This window comes from Anguilla anguilla, chromosome 1 (assembly GCF_013347855.1).
Source record: "Anguilla anguilla isolate fAngAng1 chromosome 1, fAngAng1.pri, whole genome shotgun sequence".
Lineage (NCBI taxonomy): Eukaryota > Metazoa > Chordata > Actinopteri > Anguilliformes > Anguillidae > Anguilla > Anguilla anguilla.
The window spans coordinates 31,196,400-31,214,442 of NC_049201.1; the positions used below are offsets into that span (position 1 = coordinate 31,196,400).

At 39.3% G+C, this 18,043-nt stretch overlaps 1 protein-coding gene across 6 annotated transcripts in view; it reads left to right on the forward strand.

Annotated features, from left to right (window-relative positions):
• grm1b (glutamate receptor, metabotropic 1b) overlaps nt 1-18,043 on the forward strand; it is a 65,423-nt gene that overhangs the window by 10,686 nt on the left and 36,694 nt on the right. For 5 of the 6 annotated variants that reach the window (XM_035420154.1, XM_035420156.1, XM_035420157.1 and 2 more), the window contains exon 3: nt 2,449-2,698. In XM_035420154.1, coding sequence (XP_035276045.1) covers nt 2,449-2,698 — 250 coding nt within the window. Of the gene's footprint in view, nt 1-1,687; nt 1,774-2,448; nt 2,699-18,043 lie in introns of all 6 variants that reach the window. The other variant, XM_035420158.1, reaches the window with a different exon arrangement.

An 18,043-nucleotide genomic window follows, 5' to 3' on the forward strand; every position in this document is an offset into this window, starting at 1 on the left:
CATAAATACCATAAAAGATTCCATTTACTTGCTTTCGTGTGCAAGTAAGCCCTGTATTCCGTGGTGACCAGAATGGCATCTATAGCATTTTTCGCGCACAGGTAGCCAATACTCCCAGAGAGCATGTCTGTCTTTTTAATGCATTCACACTAACTGGATAATGACATATGTTTAATTTTATGGTATACAGGTCAATATGTTGGCCCAGTTTGCATACAGTCGGTAATGATTTTACAGCAAACAGTTCAACAATCTCTTATTGATGGGAGCTCCACCACATTTTGCCCATATCAGCTGACATGGCCCCAACTGAGTGAAAATGAAACATTTTTGTATGTGTCATTTCTCAATTATCCACAAGATATTAGGATATTAGTGTTAGGGTCAGAGAAAGCTAGTATATGTAATGTGACCGAAGGAGAAGATAATTTAGGGTGCATGAGCAAATTCTTAAATCTGTTGAATGTTATATTATGGCTATAAACTATGTACTGACTGCACAGATAGCAAGAGACTCTGGGCCGGATCTGTGCCAATTCTGGCCAGAAAACAGCTGGAATGGGTGCAGATCCAGCCTGGGGTTGCTTGTTTCTGGGTAGTGAGTTCTAAAAGGGGGTTTAGATGAGGTCACCTGTATCCCAGGTCCAAGGGGGGCATTTTGTCTACAGACTTTTTGCTCCAGTAAGAAAAGAGTTTAGCCTCTTTGAGCCTGTAAATGGTCACATTTTAAGCTCCATTTTTTCGGAGTCATTTTGTGGTTTTCCTGGAAAACGGGCTGGATCGCTTCCCCCTAGGACTAGAGTTGAGCTTGCGCAGACAGATCGGACATATTTCTGACTGGAGGAGTCCACAATCCAATGTCTTCACTCTCCAGGGTAGGCGGCGAGTACTAGATTCGTAATGTACTGGGGGGACAGAGTAAAGGCTAAGTTGTCAGGCCCCTGGAAGAAGTACCAAAGAGCATTAAAATAGCAGTGATATTTAATAATGTATTGGTGCTAAAATAATGTTACTTTGTTTCATGGATAGCATCAGTTTATCATAGTAACATACATTGATCCATAAGAGTTACTGACCAGGCTGTAATAGCCATGTAACACTTCACACTTAATTTAGGTTAGGGAATGATCAGCTGTGGGAAATAAAACAGGGATTGACAGGACTCAAGCTGTCGACATTGTTACTCACATCTGTCAGGTTCAGCATGAACAGCAATGCTCCAGTTAGTGCATTTTTTTCCCCAAAAAAATTTATAACAAAGACTAGATGGCAAGAGCAGAGTTAAACAAATGAAAATCAAGTTAAATGAAGTCAAATTAAGAAAGAATACTGATGGTATGAATGAGGTTTGAAATATTGCATTATTATTATGATTATTAATTATCAAATTATTATTATTAATAATAATAGTAATAATAATAGTAATACCATATTTCAAATCACATTCATACGTCAGCATTTTTCCTCATTTTGATAATTGATAATAATAATAATAATAATAATAATAATAATACAAAAAGGCTAAGAACATTATGCGTTCATGGCAATAACATAGGTTTCTGTTCGGGTAGAATGAGAAAGATAGGCTTGGATCCTGTCCTGCTGTCTCAGTGGAGTCTAGTGGTTTAAAGGAACGCAAAAGCAGGTGTCAGCCACTGTTCTACATCAAAACCACTTTCTCCTCCAGAGACACGGCTGCCTTCCCCCCATCCAGACTGATGCGGAACAGATTGGTGGCAGTTACTGTATCACGTGAGGAAGAATTTGTGTGAGGTGCCGTTGCTGTCCGTGGTTCTGACTAAGATTTCACTCAGTTTAATCACCCCTCCATCCATCTTCCCCCCACCCCTCCACCTCCCACCTTGAAAAATGATTGGATAGCCTTCCAATAATTTGTTTAATTATTATTGAACCCAAAAGAGGCTATTTTGACGAAAGTCATGTCTAGGATAATTTTTTAAGTAGAAGTATAAATATTGTAACTGTAAACATATTGCAACTGTAACATTTGTGTCTTCACTACGCTCCAACAGCAAAAGCCAATTATGTGAAAATATGAACTTCTTGAGTTAAAAAGTTTTGTACATTTTATGTTTCTGCATGTCTGGAGTAACCACTAGTAACCACAGTTACTGAGCCATGACACCTGATAGGAATAGCTTATTTATTTCAATATGTCATTTACATTTTTGAGTTATTTTAGTGAAGCCGACATTTCCAAAAGATCCAGAAAGAAGCAAAAATATACAATACACTAAATAAAATGAATGAATAAAAATGTTTTGTTTAAAAAAAATAAATAAATAAATGAAATTGTCACAGAGAACTGAACCAGTACGATGAGGAACCGACCGGCAAAATACTATAACAACCTCAACTTAATCACACTGTAAGAAGTCCTACTGTTCATTTTAATTGCGCACGCAATATTTTTGCGCCTTTGCCCAGGAAACTATGGGGAGAGCGGGATGGAGGCATTCAAGGAGCTGGCTGCTCAGGAGGGCCTGTGCATCGCTCACTCGGACAAGATCTACAGCAACGCCGGGGAGAAGCACTTCGACCGGCTCCTGCGGAAGCTGCGGGAGCGGCTTCCCAAGGCCAGGGTGGTGGTGTGCTTCTGCGAGGGCATGACCGTGCGTGGCCTGCTCATGGCCATGCGCCGGCTCGGCGTGGCCGGCGAGTTCCTGCTCATCGGAAGGTGAGGGATGCCCTCGTGCTTGATCTCACGCTCGCTCTCGTTGTCGTTTTGGTATGGAATCCTTGAAACAATGACACGCGTAAGCGCACACACACACACGCAAACTCACACACACACACACACACACACACACACATGCACACACACACACACCTTCACATCTGGTCAAGAAGCAAGTTAGTTGGCCAAGACACATTTTTGCATAAACCCGAGTGGAGATTTAAATTATTTGGCATTGGTAGACAAATAAACATTTATGGGCAACTGATCATCTGTTATCTGAAATTAAATGAAACATGCACAATGACATGCATATAATCAGTAAGCTTTCAATCAGTAAGATATGCACAATTCATATGCATGCATAGATTAACTTCCAGTTAACAACTGTCTGACAAAATTAATTTCCATGGATCCTAATCCTTCTTCCAGTGAACCTAACCCCACTACAGATTTACCAATATGTAAAGTCCACAATACAAGAATAGAATTATAGATAAAGCTGTCATGTCCTGTATATTGCTATTAGACTAAACTGTATGTGTGATCTTTTCTTTGTGTTAGTTATTACAGATGAATAGAAGTGTTTGGTAGGACCACAGCACATTTTCCTTTTTCCTTTTCTTTGATGTGTCAGGGAATCAGATGTGTTCTGGTTCTTTGAAGTTCTACTTCTGGTACAACATCCATTTTGTATTCATCAGAGAACCTTGATGTAATTATGTATTTTGTTTAAGTGGTCAGGCTAATAGCGGGTGCAGCATCTATGGCACAGTTTTCTTTTGGATATTTTCAGACATGTTTGTGTTCACTAGTTTGTTGCATCAAACAGATTTTGCTCTGTCCTCGGGGGAAAGCATTTGAAAACACTCAATCTTTGTTCTGTAGTGTATTTTCCATAGACACAATTAATGTGTCATCCCTCAAGTACAGATTCTATCCTTCTGTTTAGATTTCACTAAGATTAAGCAATCAACAGTCAAGAATTGCCTCAAATGTGTTTTGCCTCATATATTTTCTCCCCTGATGCCTGTATACTGTATATGTCACATAATTAGTAATTTATTCATTATCTTCCAAGTTGTACTTGTTACCAAAAAATTGTTTTCCACTTTAGGCAATGTATTAGCAAAAATAGAAACATTAGTTGGCTCATTTCCAGACTACCAGACATTTTTTGGTGTCACAGGGACTCCAAAAGGTCACTAAATCAGGCAAGTATTAGGCAAGTATTGACAACACTGCTTTCTTATTAGCTTTGCGTTATCTGCTTAAATTACAATACTTGGAGTAGAATGCAATGTGCACACATTGAAATTATTGGCTTAATAAAATCAGAAGATTCAGTGATAACCACCTCTCAAATGCTGATGCCAATGGCTGATCTGGCTCTTTAGTATTGTCAATACCAAAATGCTCATATGCAAATTTATATTCCACTTTAGAAAGAAATTGATTTTACTGTTCTTTCACCCCTAAATTGAGAAAGAAATGAGTGCATAGATTAAAATTGTTTCCTTAAATATGTACATAATTAGATTATGAACACTTAGTTGACAGTTTGGAGTTTTTTTGACAGTGAAGATGGTTGGACAAGACTTGATTTGAATATTAGACCTGCTGTCGCCTGCCATAAATAATTTAAATAAAGTCTTTTGATACCACTGCAGCAATGTCAACTAAGCATTCACCATCTTAGTTTGTTTGAAATATGTTTCAAAACACCATATCAGTTGACTGAAAATTCTCAGTGAAGATTTTCAGTGAAAATTTGTCCTGTGTCAGGGAAATCAGAAAACTACTCTTACACCTGTTAGTGCAGGATATATGGTAAAATCTATCATGAATAGCAGATGAATATTCTGCTTTATTGATTCACTGGACTCTCTAAGTGTGCATGTCATCAAAAATTCATATTGACTGAACACATCTTCAGCATATTTACATCAAATTTCACTATGGTTTGTCCATACAAATGTCTTCATTCCTTCTGTAGCAGTATTGGAGTTTGTACAGGACAGGTATGTTCTCCTGTCAGTTTCTTGAGCTGCTACTACTTTTTTTTTTTGTGAATATATTTTTATTGGGCATTTAACAAAAAAAGACACAACGGCATGACACTACACACACGTACAAATATACATATATACATATACATAAAGAAAGAAAAAGAAAAAAAACACAAGGGGGGGATTCATACAATGTAGTTCACAAATTTTACAATGCAAATCCATCAATATGATGCTATTAAAAGAGGGATGGCTCATATATACTGTATGTAAGTACTCCATTAAGGTAGTAGCTCCCCATAGACACTATTTATTTATACATAATGATCACACCATTATGCCACAGATTCAAGAGTAAAAATGATAAATACATTTTAAAAAAAGGGTAAAATAAAGTATACACTTTGTGTATATATATGCATACGTACACGCTTATAAACACAGGCATACATATAACACACACACACCCATATAAATAAAGGCCCCAACCTAAATTAAAGCCTTAATAAAATCAGTCCCCTTGGTCCAGTTATTCAAGGTCGTAGTTGAAGCCCCATGAAGCTTCGCAGCTGAGCGCTCAAGAATTAGGATGGACAAATAAAACCTCAGCCACACAGACCCTCTATCACATTGAGGTTCGAACCAACCGTTAAGTATGGACTTCTTAGCTGCAGTCAATCCTGCCATAAAAAGACGCCTCTTTTGTAGGTTCAAAACAATATTTGAGTTGTCTCCAGGAAGTAGTAAGGCCGGGGATAAGGGAAGCTTGACAGCTAACAGGTCTGATAGAGTTTGGGAAACCTGTTTCCAAAAGTCTAATATAACAGGGCATTCCCAGAACATATGTAGAAAATAGCCCGGAATCCAAATGTTACTTATCTTGCAGGAATTATCAGTAATGAGTTTAATTTGGTGGGCTCGATAAGGAGTGATATAAAATCTGTGGGCCAGTTTGTAATTAATCACCTGATGTGCCAGGTTCTTAGAGGAAATAAATACATTCTCCCAGATATTCTCCCAGTTAAGGTTCACATTTAGTCGTTGAAATTCCCTATGCCACATCGTCACCACACCTAAAGGTTTCAGTTTGGCCTTAATAAATTTATTGTACAAAAAAGATACTAAACCGTGTGTGGTATTAGAAAAGGTAAGGAACTTGTACAAAGTGTGTTCGCACAAAGGGGAGGTCAGAGGGCCCCCTTTTGCACGTAGTGCTGAGCGGATCCTATGATAAAAGAAATAGGAGGTAGCAGGAAGAGAGAATGAGAGAGATAGGCCACCTGCCAGTTTAGGGCGTTGAAGGGTTTCCCGACGTATTCTAGAACATTTGTTATTCCAGATGAATTTTTTACAGATTAGATTGCATCTATGTCTTTGAAGAACTTTGGAGGGGGACAAAAAATTTATCCGAGGAAGAATGTTCATTTAATAACTGAGATCCTACCATGTAATGAGAGGTGCAAAGGGGACCATCTTGTGAGATCAGACTTGATTTTATCTAACATAACTGTGTAGTTATCCTTGCAAATTCTGTTAATGTTGGGGAATATCCTAATGCCTAGATAAGTGAATCCGGAGGGTTGAATTTGATTAGGAATGGAAGATGAGAGGGATGATAAGCTGGCTATTGAGTTTAATGACATTAGGATAGACTTCGACCAGTTAATTTTATAGCCAGAGAAGGAGCCAAATTGGTTGAATAATGTTAAAGCATGAGGAGCAGAGTTTGGAATATCTGATATGTACAGTATAATGTCATCTGCGTACAAGGAGTTTGGTGGTGTGTGTTATTAATGTATATGGGTTTTATGGAAGGGCTCTGTCTTACAGCTTGAGCGAGAGGTTCTAAAGATAACACAAACAGCATTGGGGACAATGGACAACCTTGCCTGGTGCCTCTTTCAAGAGAAAATTGTTGAGATACATAGGTCCCGTTTGTACACCGGCAGTAGGGTTGTTGTACAGGGTTTGAATCATATGTATAAACTGATCGTTGAAACCAAAACGCTTCAGTACTGCCCACAAATATCCCCACTCTAAGCGATCAAACGCTTTTTCAGCATCCAATGATATCAATCCACAGGATGTGTTTGAGGTAGAAGTTGACTCTATGATATGGAACAGTCTTCGAAGATTGTCAGCTGGTAATCTGCCCTTGATAAAGCCGGTCTGGTCCTGGTGTACCAGACTGGTGATAACGGTCTCTAATCTCCTTGCTATAGCCTTAGCATATATATTCAGATCTGAATTCAAAAGTGCTAATGGTCTATAGCTGGAGCATTCTAATGGGTCCTTGCCACTTTTCAATAACAGTGAGATAAGGGCAGTCTTCTGATCTCTATGAAACGTTCCAATTTCAAGAGAGTATTCAATAGATTTAAGTAATACCGGCCCAACCAAGTCCCGTAGTGCCACCAATAACTCCGGGGGTATGCCATCAAGACCAGGGGCTTTATGCTTTTGCATTGAACAAGCGACAAATTTCAGTTCCTCTAGAGTAATAGGGGCATCTAAAAGGTCAGCTTGGGACTTCGATAGAGCGGGAAGATTCAGTGGGTCCAAAAATGTGTCAATGTCCTCTGTGTAACTGGCTGATTTTTCAGATTTGTAGAGTTTAGTGTAAAAGCTTTCGAAAATATCATTCACTTGGGTGGGGTGCATATGCACATCACCCAGTTCATCCCTGATGACATCGATTGTGGATAGACGCTCCGACTGTTTGAGTTAATAATCTTAAAGCTAATAATCTACTTGGTCGCTCAGAATTTTCATAATAAAGTTGTCCGGTTTTTAAGAGTGAGAATTCTGCTTTCACACTTGTGATATCCTGAAACTCTGCTTTAAGAGAATTTAAGGATTGTGATCTGTCCTCATCAAAACTTTGTTTTTGAAGGGTCTCTAACTCATAAATTGATTTCTCCAAAGTAGCCATCTTCTCCCTGCGATTTTTAGACAAGCTAGAGGCAAAAGAAATACTGTTACCACGGATAAAGCACTTTGTAGCTTCCCACAATGTGTGAGGGGGCACATCAGGAGTATCATTCAAACAAATGAATAGTTTAAGTTCTTGAATGATTGAGAGCATGAATTGTTCATTTTTAAGAAGAAATACATTAAAACGCCATCTTTTGGATCGAGGAATAGTTGGAGTGAGGGACAGAGTGAGCAGCACAGGAGCGTGATTGGATAATAGCATAGGAAGGATCTCAGTAGCAGTAACATATTTCAAACAACTGGGCGAAACAAAAATATAATCAATCCATGAATATGTTATATAGCGGCCGGAAAAAAGGTAAAATCCTTTACCCCAGGATTTCTAAGGCGCCAGGGATCCACAATATTCAAATCACTCATAAAATTATGGAGGTAGGATAAGGAGGGGGGAGTTTTGAGTTGTGGAGATTGATGTGATTTATCTAGGGTAGGGTCAACAGTCAAATTAAAATCTCCCCCTAAAACAAGCTTAGTATCACCAAAGTAGTAGTAATTCCAATTTTGCATAAACAAAGAATGTCTGATCAAAGTCATTAGGGCCATACAGTGAGGCAAAGCAAAATTTGTTATTATTGAGTGTGAGATAAGCATAGCAAAACCTTCCCTCTGAGTCCCCTCCAGAGAGAGTTAGGCTCCTGGGTCTCCTGTATGAACGCAATTAGAATTTTCTTACGATGTAGGAGATCAAGACATTTGGCCCGCTTGATAGGTCCATTTCCACCATTAATATTCCACGATACTGCTGTGTAATCAGCCATCATCTATAATATAATGCTGTGTAGGGTCAAACCAGAAATTATAATGATGATCAGCAGGACAAAATAAATACCCCCCTGGGTATACATAGATCATATGTGCATTGTCGAACATGGAATAAATAGAACAAAAAAAGAAAAAGTAAAAAAAAAGAAAAAAAGAAAGAAAAATTAGCCAGTCGACCAAGACACATAAGGAACGTCCTTGCTATGACCAGCAAAACAATAACCTCAGTACTTCTTTGGATCAAACTAAGAGGTTAGTCCACGCTTCCAAAATCCATATAGATTTAAGTATGACAATTTACAGTTGTTGATTCGTATCAAATGCCTATGGCAGAGAAAATAAAGTAATATGGGGTTACCCAGTAGCCACTAGAGGACAGGAGTATATTCACAGTCGAGAGGGAGCGTGAGGAGGAATGGTTTCCTAACTACGTATTAAATTCACTTTGTTAACTATCCTGTATGTTGCACTTAAACAACAAAATGTGAGAGATAATAAAATCAAAGAGCATCCCTCTTTACAAATATTTGGTGATATGCTACATATGGGTACCAAGTAACAGTAAAAGGATAGCGTTAAGGGAATAAGAGCAGAGCTATCTCCGTGTTGAATGGTTAAAGTTACAATCTCGAAGATTTCAGTTTCGTTCTCTTTGGCGGTACCAATGGCGAGAAGCAGTAATTGCAGGTGTGTTTTTGGACCTCACTTCCCATAGATCCAACCGGATCCAGCCAGTGTCGCCTGTGTGACGTCAGTCAGTTGGCACCTGGGCCATGCCAACTATTACACTTATTATTTACTGAATAAAAAACGGTTGTTATACAAATAACGTTATGTACATACTCATTCATTGTCTAACATTAGGCTAACTTAAGCTGTCTTTGCACTGCCGAGCCGGGTTAAAATGCTGTAGCAGACCTGGGGTAGAATTAGTGATGATCAATTTCCACAAACGTTCTTTATCCACCTTTTTCTCGGTATGAACATCTTTACACTGCAGAGAAGAATTCGCAGGATTCGCTGTGGCTAGTGCAATTATGTATCTCGTGCATCATCATTGTGAATGATATGTGATATTTTTTAAACAACTGCCTTGTTTCTGGTTTTGCTAGCTAAACTGTTCGAGAATAAAGCTGAGCTTGGTGTTAAATTAGCAATCAGAATAAGAAGAATAAAACAAAAACAAAGGAGATTTCATCAAAAAAGGGCATCAAGGCTGAAGGAACATATGAGGAAGCGTAATAAAATAATAACAATACTAATCCATACTGCCGTATTCTTTTATTTAGTTTTCTCCGGCTTGACATCTTTACATAGAAATCAGACCCGGCTCTGCTCCACCTATACCCCAGCTTATATATTGATGAACTTGATGGCAATGTAAATAACGGCAACGTTAAGGCCAGTTAAGATCAATGATTCGCAATGAGACGAAACGGTTTTAGAATGTTACAGAGAAAATTGCAGCGGTGTGAACTGGTTAGTTGCAGTGCCTCTGAAGCCGTTGCCTAGGGTCTCAAAAGACCCACCTTGTCAAATCGCCAAATGCAGTTTTAGAGCGTTTACAATCAGACGTCTTGGAATTTTGCAAGTTGCATCCAGTCTCGTTGCGAATCATTGATCTGAACTGGCCTTTATTTAGCTACATTGCAACGCTGCAACAAGGTAGCATTGCATTCGAGAGACAGTTTGCGAGGTTGGTACGTCCACGTTTTTTTCTAATTGTTAGCTGACATTAGATTGTGTTAATTACATTAGCTAGCTAGCTAACGCAACGTTATCTGATATGAGAGATGGATACTGTGCGCAACGTTGTCTAAACTAATGTTGCCTTTATTGACATGGTCCGGTAGCTAGCATTAACTGTGCAAATAGCTATGTAATTTAGTAACGTTACATTGTCATCAAATGTAATACGAAATCTACATTAACAAATAATATGACCTCTCATGTTACACAAAAACATATTACGGTTCCATAACCCCCCCACCTTTAATGCTAGCAGACACCGGAAAAAACAGTACGCCGCTCAGACACAAGTGAGTTGAAGAGCAAGCCTTTTGCGTTAGCTCCGCCTACCCTCTCTGGCGGACCAACCACTGATGGGTGATGGAAAACGCGTCACTATCTATGTGCCGCTTGTGATTTTTTCCAGGGAATGTCGCCACAGACATAATAATAATAATAATAATAATATAAATTAATATAATAATAGGCTCAATCACCATTGTGTTACCTAATTCATCGATAGATAGTGACTTAACAGACATTTATTTTAATGAAAATCTTAGAGATTATTACTTTAAGTAACTTAAAAATAGTTTTTTAAACGATGAACCGTTCTTTGAGTCTTTAATAAAACATGCGGGGTAATGTCTTACACTAGAAATGAAAAAACAGCGTAATTATAGACAGATAAAAGAACTGAAGTTTGTAGCATGTTCCCAATTGTAGGTTAGCAAAGTAGCTACGAGCTAAACAGTCTTACCACATTATGCACCGGTTGATCTGTCCGTGTATGAAAAACTGAACCGCCACAGGGCCGATTTTCTTCCGAAATAAGAGAGTGCATATATAGGCACTAAAAGAGGTAGTCAAGAAAAAAAAAAGCAATTCACAGTCCATCCTTGACCAGCCCCTATATGCCTACAGATTACTAATATGATAGCAATAGTTGGTTTAAAGTACATGAGAACAGCCTCACGGTTCTCGGACGAAACGTTCCGCGTCCTCTGGAGACTTCAGTTCAGTTGTGTGGTTGTTGTGAGTTACCTTCAGGGTGGCAGGGTACAACAAGAAGTGTGAAATAGCCTTCTGACGGAGAACGGCCATGTGTGGGGCAAAGGCTCTGCGGTGCTCCGATGTATGTCTTGAGTAATCAGGGGAAAAAAGCAGCCGAGTCTGTCCGTAAGTTGGCTTAGCTCCAGGTTCTCTGTACGCCTGCAAAATGGCCTGTCTGTCCGTGTAACGAAGCAGTTTGAAAATAAGTGTGCGAGGTTTCCCCTGACCGCTGCCATTCTGGGTCTTCGGGCCATAAATGCGGTGAGCTCTCTCTATTTCTATCGGACCTCTGCCAGCAAGTGATGGAAACCATTTAAGGAGATTGGTTTGAAGAAAGACGATGGCGTTTTCACCCTCGGCACTCTCAGGGAGATTCACCAGCCGTAAATTAGAGCGTCTATTGCGGTCTTAAATTTCAGCCAGAGACTTGGTGAGATTGGTAAGTTCCTTTTCATTTTTCGCTATTCTGTCCCTGTCCTGCCTCTGTGCGGCCTGAATAATATCAGTGCGCTTAGAGACGGTTACAAATGTGGTGTTAATGGTTTCCATTTCGGATTCAATCTTCAGTAATTTGGACTTAAAAGTAGATATGTCTGAGCGGATAGCTTGAACGTTCAAACTTCAGAGAGACTGACCTTGAGCTTCTTGATTGAGATCGTCAGGTCTACCAGTGCTGTTGATTGTGTGTCAGAGGTCTCTGTGCCTGTTTCGTCGATAGCCGTTAGCATGTTGAGTTTCCTCCTAGATTTTTTGATCGTCGTTTTCTGCGGCGAAGGGGTACCGGTAGTCATTTCTCCCGCCAGTCTTTTCTCTGGTGCGTCCATCGGTTGAATTGACCGTTTGAGTGGAAAAAATTAAGTTGTCTGTTGTGAAAAATATTGCATTTAGAATGTTGGAAGCGGGAGTAGAAAAACTACGCAGCCATCTTAGCTGGAGCCAAACCGGAAGTCGCTGCTACTACTTTTTAAACTTTTATGTACAGATAGGTGACAAAGGAAAAACATGAATAATTGAGTAGAGAAACATAACAAATGCAGATGCTTACATGCAGGTGTAGTGCATGATACAGTTAAGCAATTAACATTCTATCACACTCTGTGGCATGTATAAAAATGCTGAGCAGGCCCAGTTGACCTTGATATTGTGTCAAGACGGTAAGAGGAAAAGATCTAAGTGACTTTGAAAAAGGTTGATTATTGGAGTGTGGATGGCAAGAACTTCAATCACAAAGCCTGGCTAGTGTTTCAATAGGACCAATGAAATCTATGGGAAAGACATTAGTAAACAGGGTCGGAAATTGTGGTTTAAAGCGCACATTCAATGACTGTTATGCTTGTGCATTATTGTGATATGTAAGAAAACAGAAGATCAACTCTTCCTCAGGTTACTGAGAATGTCAATGCACTACATTACATTTATTTAGCAGATGCTTTTATCCAAAGCGACGTACAAAAGTGCATATCATGGTCATTGGACGACTACAAAACACATGTTCAGTAAGGTACAATACTCATTTCGTACAGCTATTTCTAGCCAAGAACACAGTTCAGTTCAGGCAGTGAACACTATTCTGACCAATGCAAGACATGATCAGTCTGTCAGCAAGAACAGTCTGTCAACAACTACATAGAGAGGGATATTATACCTACTTGCAGTGCATAAACCCTTCATTACAAAGACAAATACACATTTGAGAGTTCAGTGGTGCAAAAACCACAGGCACTGGTCTATAGAGATGTGGAAAAAGTGATATGGTCAGAAGAGTCATTCTTCACTATATTCTCAACAAGTGGGCAAGTGCATGTGTGGTGTACGAATGTGTCTGAATGCTTGACCCCTACAGTGAGGGGGTCTGGTGGCTCTGTTATGCTGTGGCGGGCATTTTCCTGGTATGGTTTGAGCCCACTTGTCCCCCTGGAGGGAAGAGTCACTACAAATCAATACAAATTTATTCTGAGTGATCACCTTTATCCTATGATGAAACATTTCTATCCTGAAGGAAGTGGTTTCTTCCAGGGTGACAATGCCCCAATCCACAGGGCACGAGGGGTTATTGAATGGTTTGATGAGCATGAAAATGATGTGAATCATATGCTATGGCCTTCTCAGTCACCAGATCTCAACCAAATTGAACATTTAAGGGAGATTTTGGACCGACGTGTTTGACAGCACTCTTCACCACCATCATCAAATCCCCAAATGAAAGAATATATTTTGGAAGAATGGTGTCCCATCCCTCCAGTAGAGTTCCAGAGGCTTGTAGAATCTATGCCAAGGTGCATTGAAGCTGGTCTGGCGGCTCATAGTGGCCCAACACCTTACTAAAACACTTCATGTTGGTTTTTCTTTTAATTTGTCACCCGTCTGTATACTAGATTAACTGAACTGAGAGGCAGACCAAGTGAATCCTTACACAAAAGGGTGATGCAGTGTTCTAGGGCTTGGTATGCAGGGATTTTAATGTTAAAAAGAGACATTTTTTTAGAAGACTTATATTTTTTTGTTTTGCCAAGGTGGTGGCCTACAATTTAATACCATACACATTCAACAACACATTTTTAAAACCTGAAGTATTTTATTAGAACAAATGTTGAACACAGTGTGGTTGCACAAGGATCACTCCCAGGATTCAAACCAATAGCAATGAAGTAATGATGGGAGAATGGGGCTTCATGAACTCCATAATGGGTGATGCTATCATGTGGTTAATTGTTTGATTATACTTTATGTCTTAGTGTTTCGATATGAAGTACAAAAGCCTGCATTCAATCAACCTTTTTCAAAAAACTCCCTAACACTTGCGTAACTCTGAGTCTAAGTTAAGGACAAATTTTGGTTGAATTCAGCCTTTAGCCTTTTGGTTGGTTCATGTGAGTCACTGGTGGAGATCATCTGGTGGTTCCTTCCATTTTGGGGATCATTAAGCCTCTCTCTCCCATGGCCACCATCAGGTACAGAGTTTAGTGTGCTAGCTCCCATGCCTCAATCTCATCATAGCAGCCGAATGTCTCGACTGTGCACCATCGTGTCCCCCTGTTCTATTTCAGCAGAAAGCTTTTTTTAGCATCTGGCCTCTACTGAGGTCTCCATGGACAATGAATGGAACATCGGCCAGGCTGAGCTGCTTTCTGGGTCAAGGAGAAATGAGTGGAGGAGGGGGATGGAGTCTTGTTAGATTACTACTCTGAAACTTTGCCCTTCAATTTCAGGAAATTAATTAAGAAAGCATAACATGTCTTCTTGTATTTATTTATGCAAACAAATTAATGAAAACAATAAGGCACACCCACATGAATTCATCGTTCAAAACATATGACAAGCTCCCAGGGCAGGTTGGATTAATGCGATATCAAAGAGAGCCAGGTGTGGTCACTTTGTGGCAGGTGGGAAAGACAATGGGCAAGTCCAGGCAGGCCCTGCAGATGGGCCCTGACAGCAAGCAGTAGCTGGGGCTTGATGTTTATTTCCCAGTTTGCTGGCCTGTTAGGTTGCTTACAGAAAATATCCAAGCCAGCTGTGTAATACAAAAAAAATTAAATATGGGAAACAAGTTTTAGTATATCAAATGACACTGAACATATATTAAAATCCAGCCATACAGCATGCACCTGAAATAGAGTAACCTTGGCAAAGAAACGAGAGTTATGCCTTTATAAAGCTGTGGTCATATTATGCCAATGCTTATAGCAGACAACCTGTTTGTGAACGTGAATATCTGAATTAAAATAAGTCTCACAGAATGTCATCTGGCTAGCCCAGTGCTCTGAGGATTGTTCTTTGAACCAAAATGATTTGCTTTGAGTACATTGTTAAAACAGTGGAAATAAATAGGCACAATAGGCAGGGCCACAAACAGAGAGATGTGGGCACACTCTGCAATACATGGGTTATGTGATGTATAGGGCTTTGGTGAAGCAAAGGCCAAGTGGAAGAGGATTGTTTTAAGCCCTGCCTCAAAGGCTTCCGTTGTCTGAGCAGCCTTGAGATAGTCAGGGAGAGCTGGACAGTAGCCTGAGTGTCCTCAACACGAGCAGCCATCGGTGTTCCTGTGCTGCCCTTCCCAACTCAACACACCTATCACACAGCATAGATACTGAGTGCCGCATGTCCTCATCCTCATTAAGGTGAACTGTGCTGATTAATACAGAAGGCCAATTTCAGCCACCTGGGATGAGTGACATATGGCAGTGACCAACCACTGTAGCCTAAAGTGGAACTTGTGCAACGATAATAGGTTTATCATTGCCCAAAGGGGGATTTTAAATATACACTGTAATGTATTACAATTCCAGCTCGCTCGAATTTGGGCCATGTTATTGAGCAGTCCTTGAATGACTGAGAGTTAAAATGAGCTTGCAAGACTAAAAAGCTGTTCAGAGGCTTTTGGTCATTTTTATATTAGTACTGTGGAAAGCACAAAAAGTGTTGCATCTAATAGTACTGTAAGAAGTGGTAACACTGCAATTTAGGTACTTTTCAGGTACTCACCCGATCATCCCTCAGCGTGTGCAGTCTTGCTCAGAAAGTAAAAAAACATGTATAATAATATTCTGTTATCAAGGTGCATGAAAAAGGACGATGAACTGGATAAAAGTGTGAATTTAAACCATGCCATTCTTAGATAGAAATGGAGAGGAACTGTCTTTATTGTTGAAAAAACAGTCTTAAAAGGCCTATGTCATTTGGCTGTCAGTCTTCATCTGGGCAATGTTGAGAAGACGCAGACACAATGGTTCAAATATACATCTGCAAGTGCAATAGTCACACAGTTCCATGGCTATATTATAAATCAGAAGCTATATGTGGCTTTTTCATGTAACATTACTAGGCTTTTGTAAGCAAAGTGGGGCTTGTTGTTTTTAGAAGTAAAAGCTCTGTGCTTGATCATTGCTGTTTCTAGGTGAAAAGAATTTTCATTAAATCCTCCTGCACCATCTGTCTTTTGTACTCCTACCCTGAGAATATTACTGCAGGTAATGTGGGTTATAGCCCACAGGAGCAGGTGCTGGGTCATATTCATACTCCAATGGCAAACTGAAGATGAAAAAGAGGTCATAGAGGAATTGAAGCTGCCTCTCCTATTTTCCAGCCTGTCAGTGTACAGCGCTATAATGTAAGGCTGATTTATTCACGTTTGATCAGATTTGACGCAGGCAATATTTCATTCAAAATGTCAGTGCTGTCTATACTTCTTGTTTTCCCTCCTATTTTCAATGAATTATATTTCTGTACTGTATAGTACAGAATGAAATATAAAATATATTATATTATATTTTTATAAAATATAATAAAATATAAAACATACATACAATATACACACTACATGGCCAAAAGTATGTGGACTCCAACATCTCATCCAAAATTATGGGCATTAATATGGAGTTTGTGCACCCTTTGTGGCTATAGCAACCTCTACTACTTCTGGGAAGGCTTTATACTAGATGTTGGAGCATTGCTGCATGGATTTGCTTCCATTCAGCCAGAAAAGCATTAGTAAGGGTGGGCTCTAATTAGGTGATTAGGCCTGGTTCAGGGTTGGCTTTCCAATTGATCCCAATGGTGTTGGATGGAATTGAGGTCAGGGCTCTGTGCTGGCCAGTCAATTTCTTACACACCTTTCTCAACAAAACCATTTTTATATGGACCTTGCTGTGTGTCTGGGGGCATTGTCATACTGAAACAGCGCCCTAGCCAAAAGCATGAAAAACAGCCCCAGACCAAGGGGTGTCCAGATACCTTTGGTCATATAGTGTATGTATTGATACTGTATGTTTTATATGTAGTAGATTTCTGTACTTTATGATTTCTGTCTGTATGTTTTTAAAACATACCAAATCCAAAATGAAACATGTAGATAAAACTGTTCTAACTAAGAACAGTTAAGGGTGGATCAGCAGTGTTACCAATTTTCCTGGAATAGACTTGGTATACTTTACTTTTTGAGTGAATATCAATCATTGTATAATGGTACTGAGTGATCGTCTTCACTCCATATATGGCATTAAGATTTTATGAATTATTCTGGAACAATGCCGTAGGCAACGTTTCTCCTTCCATCAACAAAATGTGCGTTACTTGACTTTCTCATGGAAGACTGGTGCTGCAATCATCCTGTGCAGTGTTAGTCTATGCCCCGCCACATACGGACTGTATTAACCACTCATGGTGGTCCAACACCCCTCTAAGAGTCTCTATTGGTTTTTCCAAATAATGTTGTTCACTACATGTAAATAACCAATATACATCATGCATGTACTTAAAAATCACACACACGCGCGCGCGCGCGCGCACACACACAAAAAACACCTATAGTGCCTTAGAAAGTATTCACTCCCCCTTGAATGTTTGCCCATTTCACATTTTGTCCTGTTACATCTTAAAATTGGAAATAATGGACCTCTTTCCTGAAACATGCATACAATCAGATTTTATTGTTAACTGCTTACAACCGTTTCCATGAACATTTGCCATTCATAATTTTGTTCTTTGGTAAGGTCAAAATCTATGTACACAAAAAAGCATATGCAGAGGATGTTTTTATTTAGAGTGCTTTATTATCCAGGCAAAGTCATTTTAAGTAGTTACAGACCTCACGTTAACAAGTGTTTATCAATGCAATTATATTAATATAATAATATATTCAGTTTTTTAAAAACTCTTTTTTAAAATTTATTTCAGTTTATGATGTTTATTGTTCCCTCACACACTTTTCCACTTAGTTTTATGTACAATAATAACCTTGTTGGAAACAAGAGTAATTAATTTATTTTAATGATAAATGGGATTTACGATTATTCAT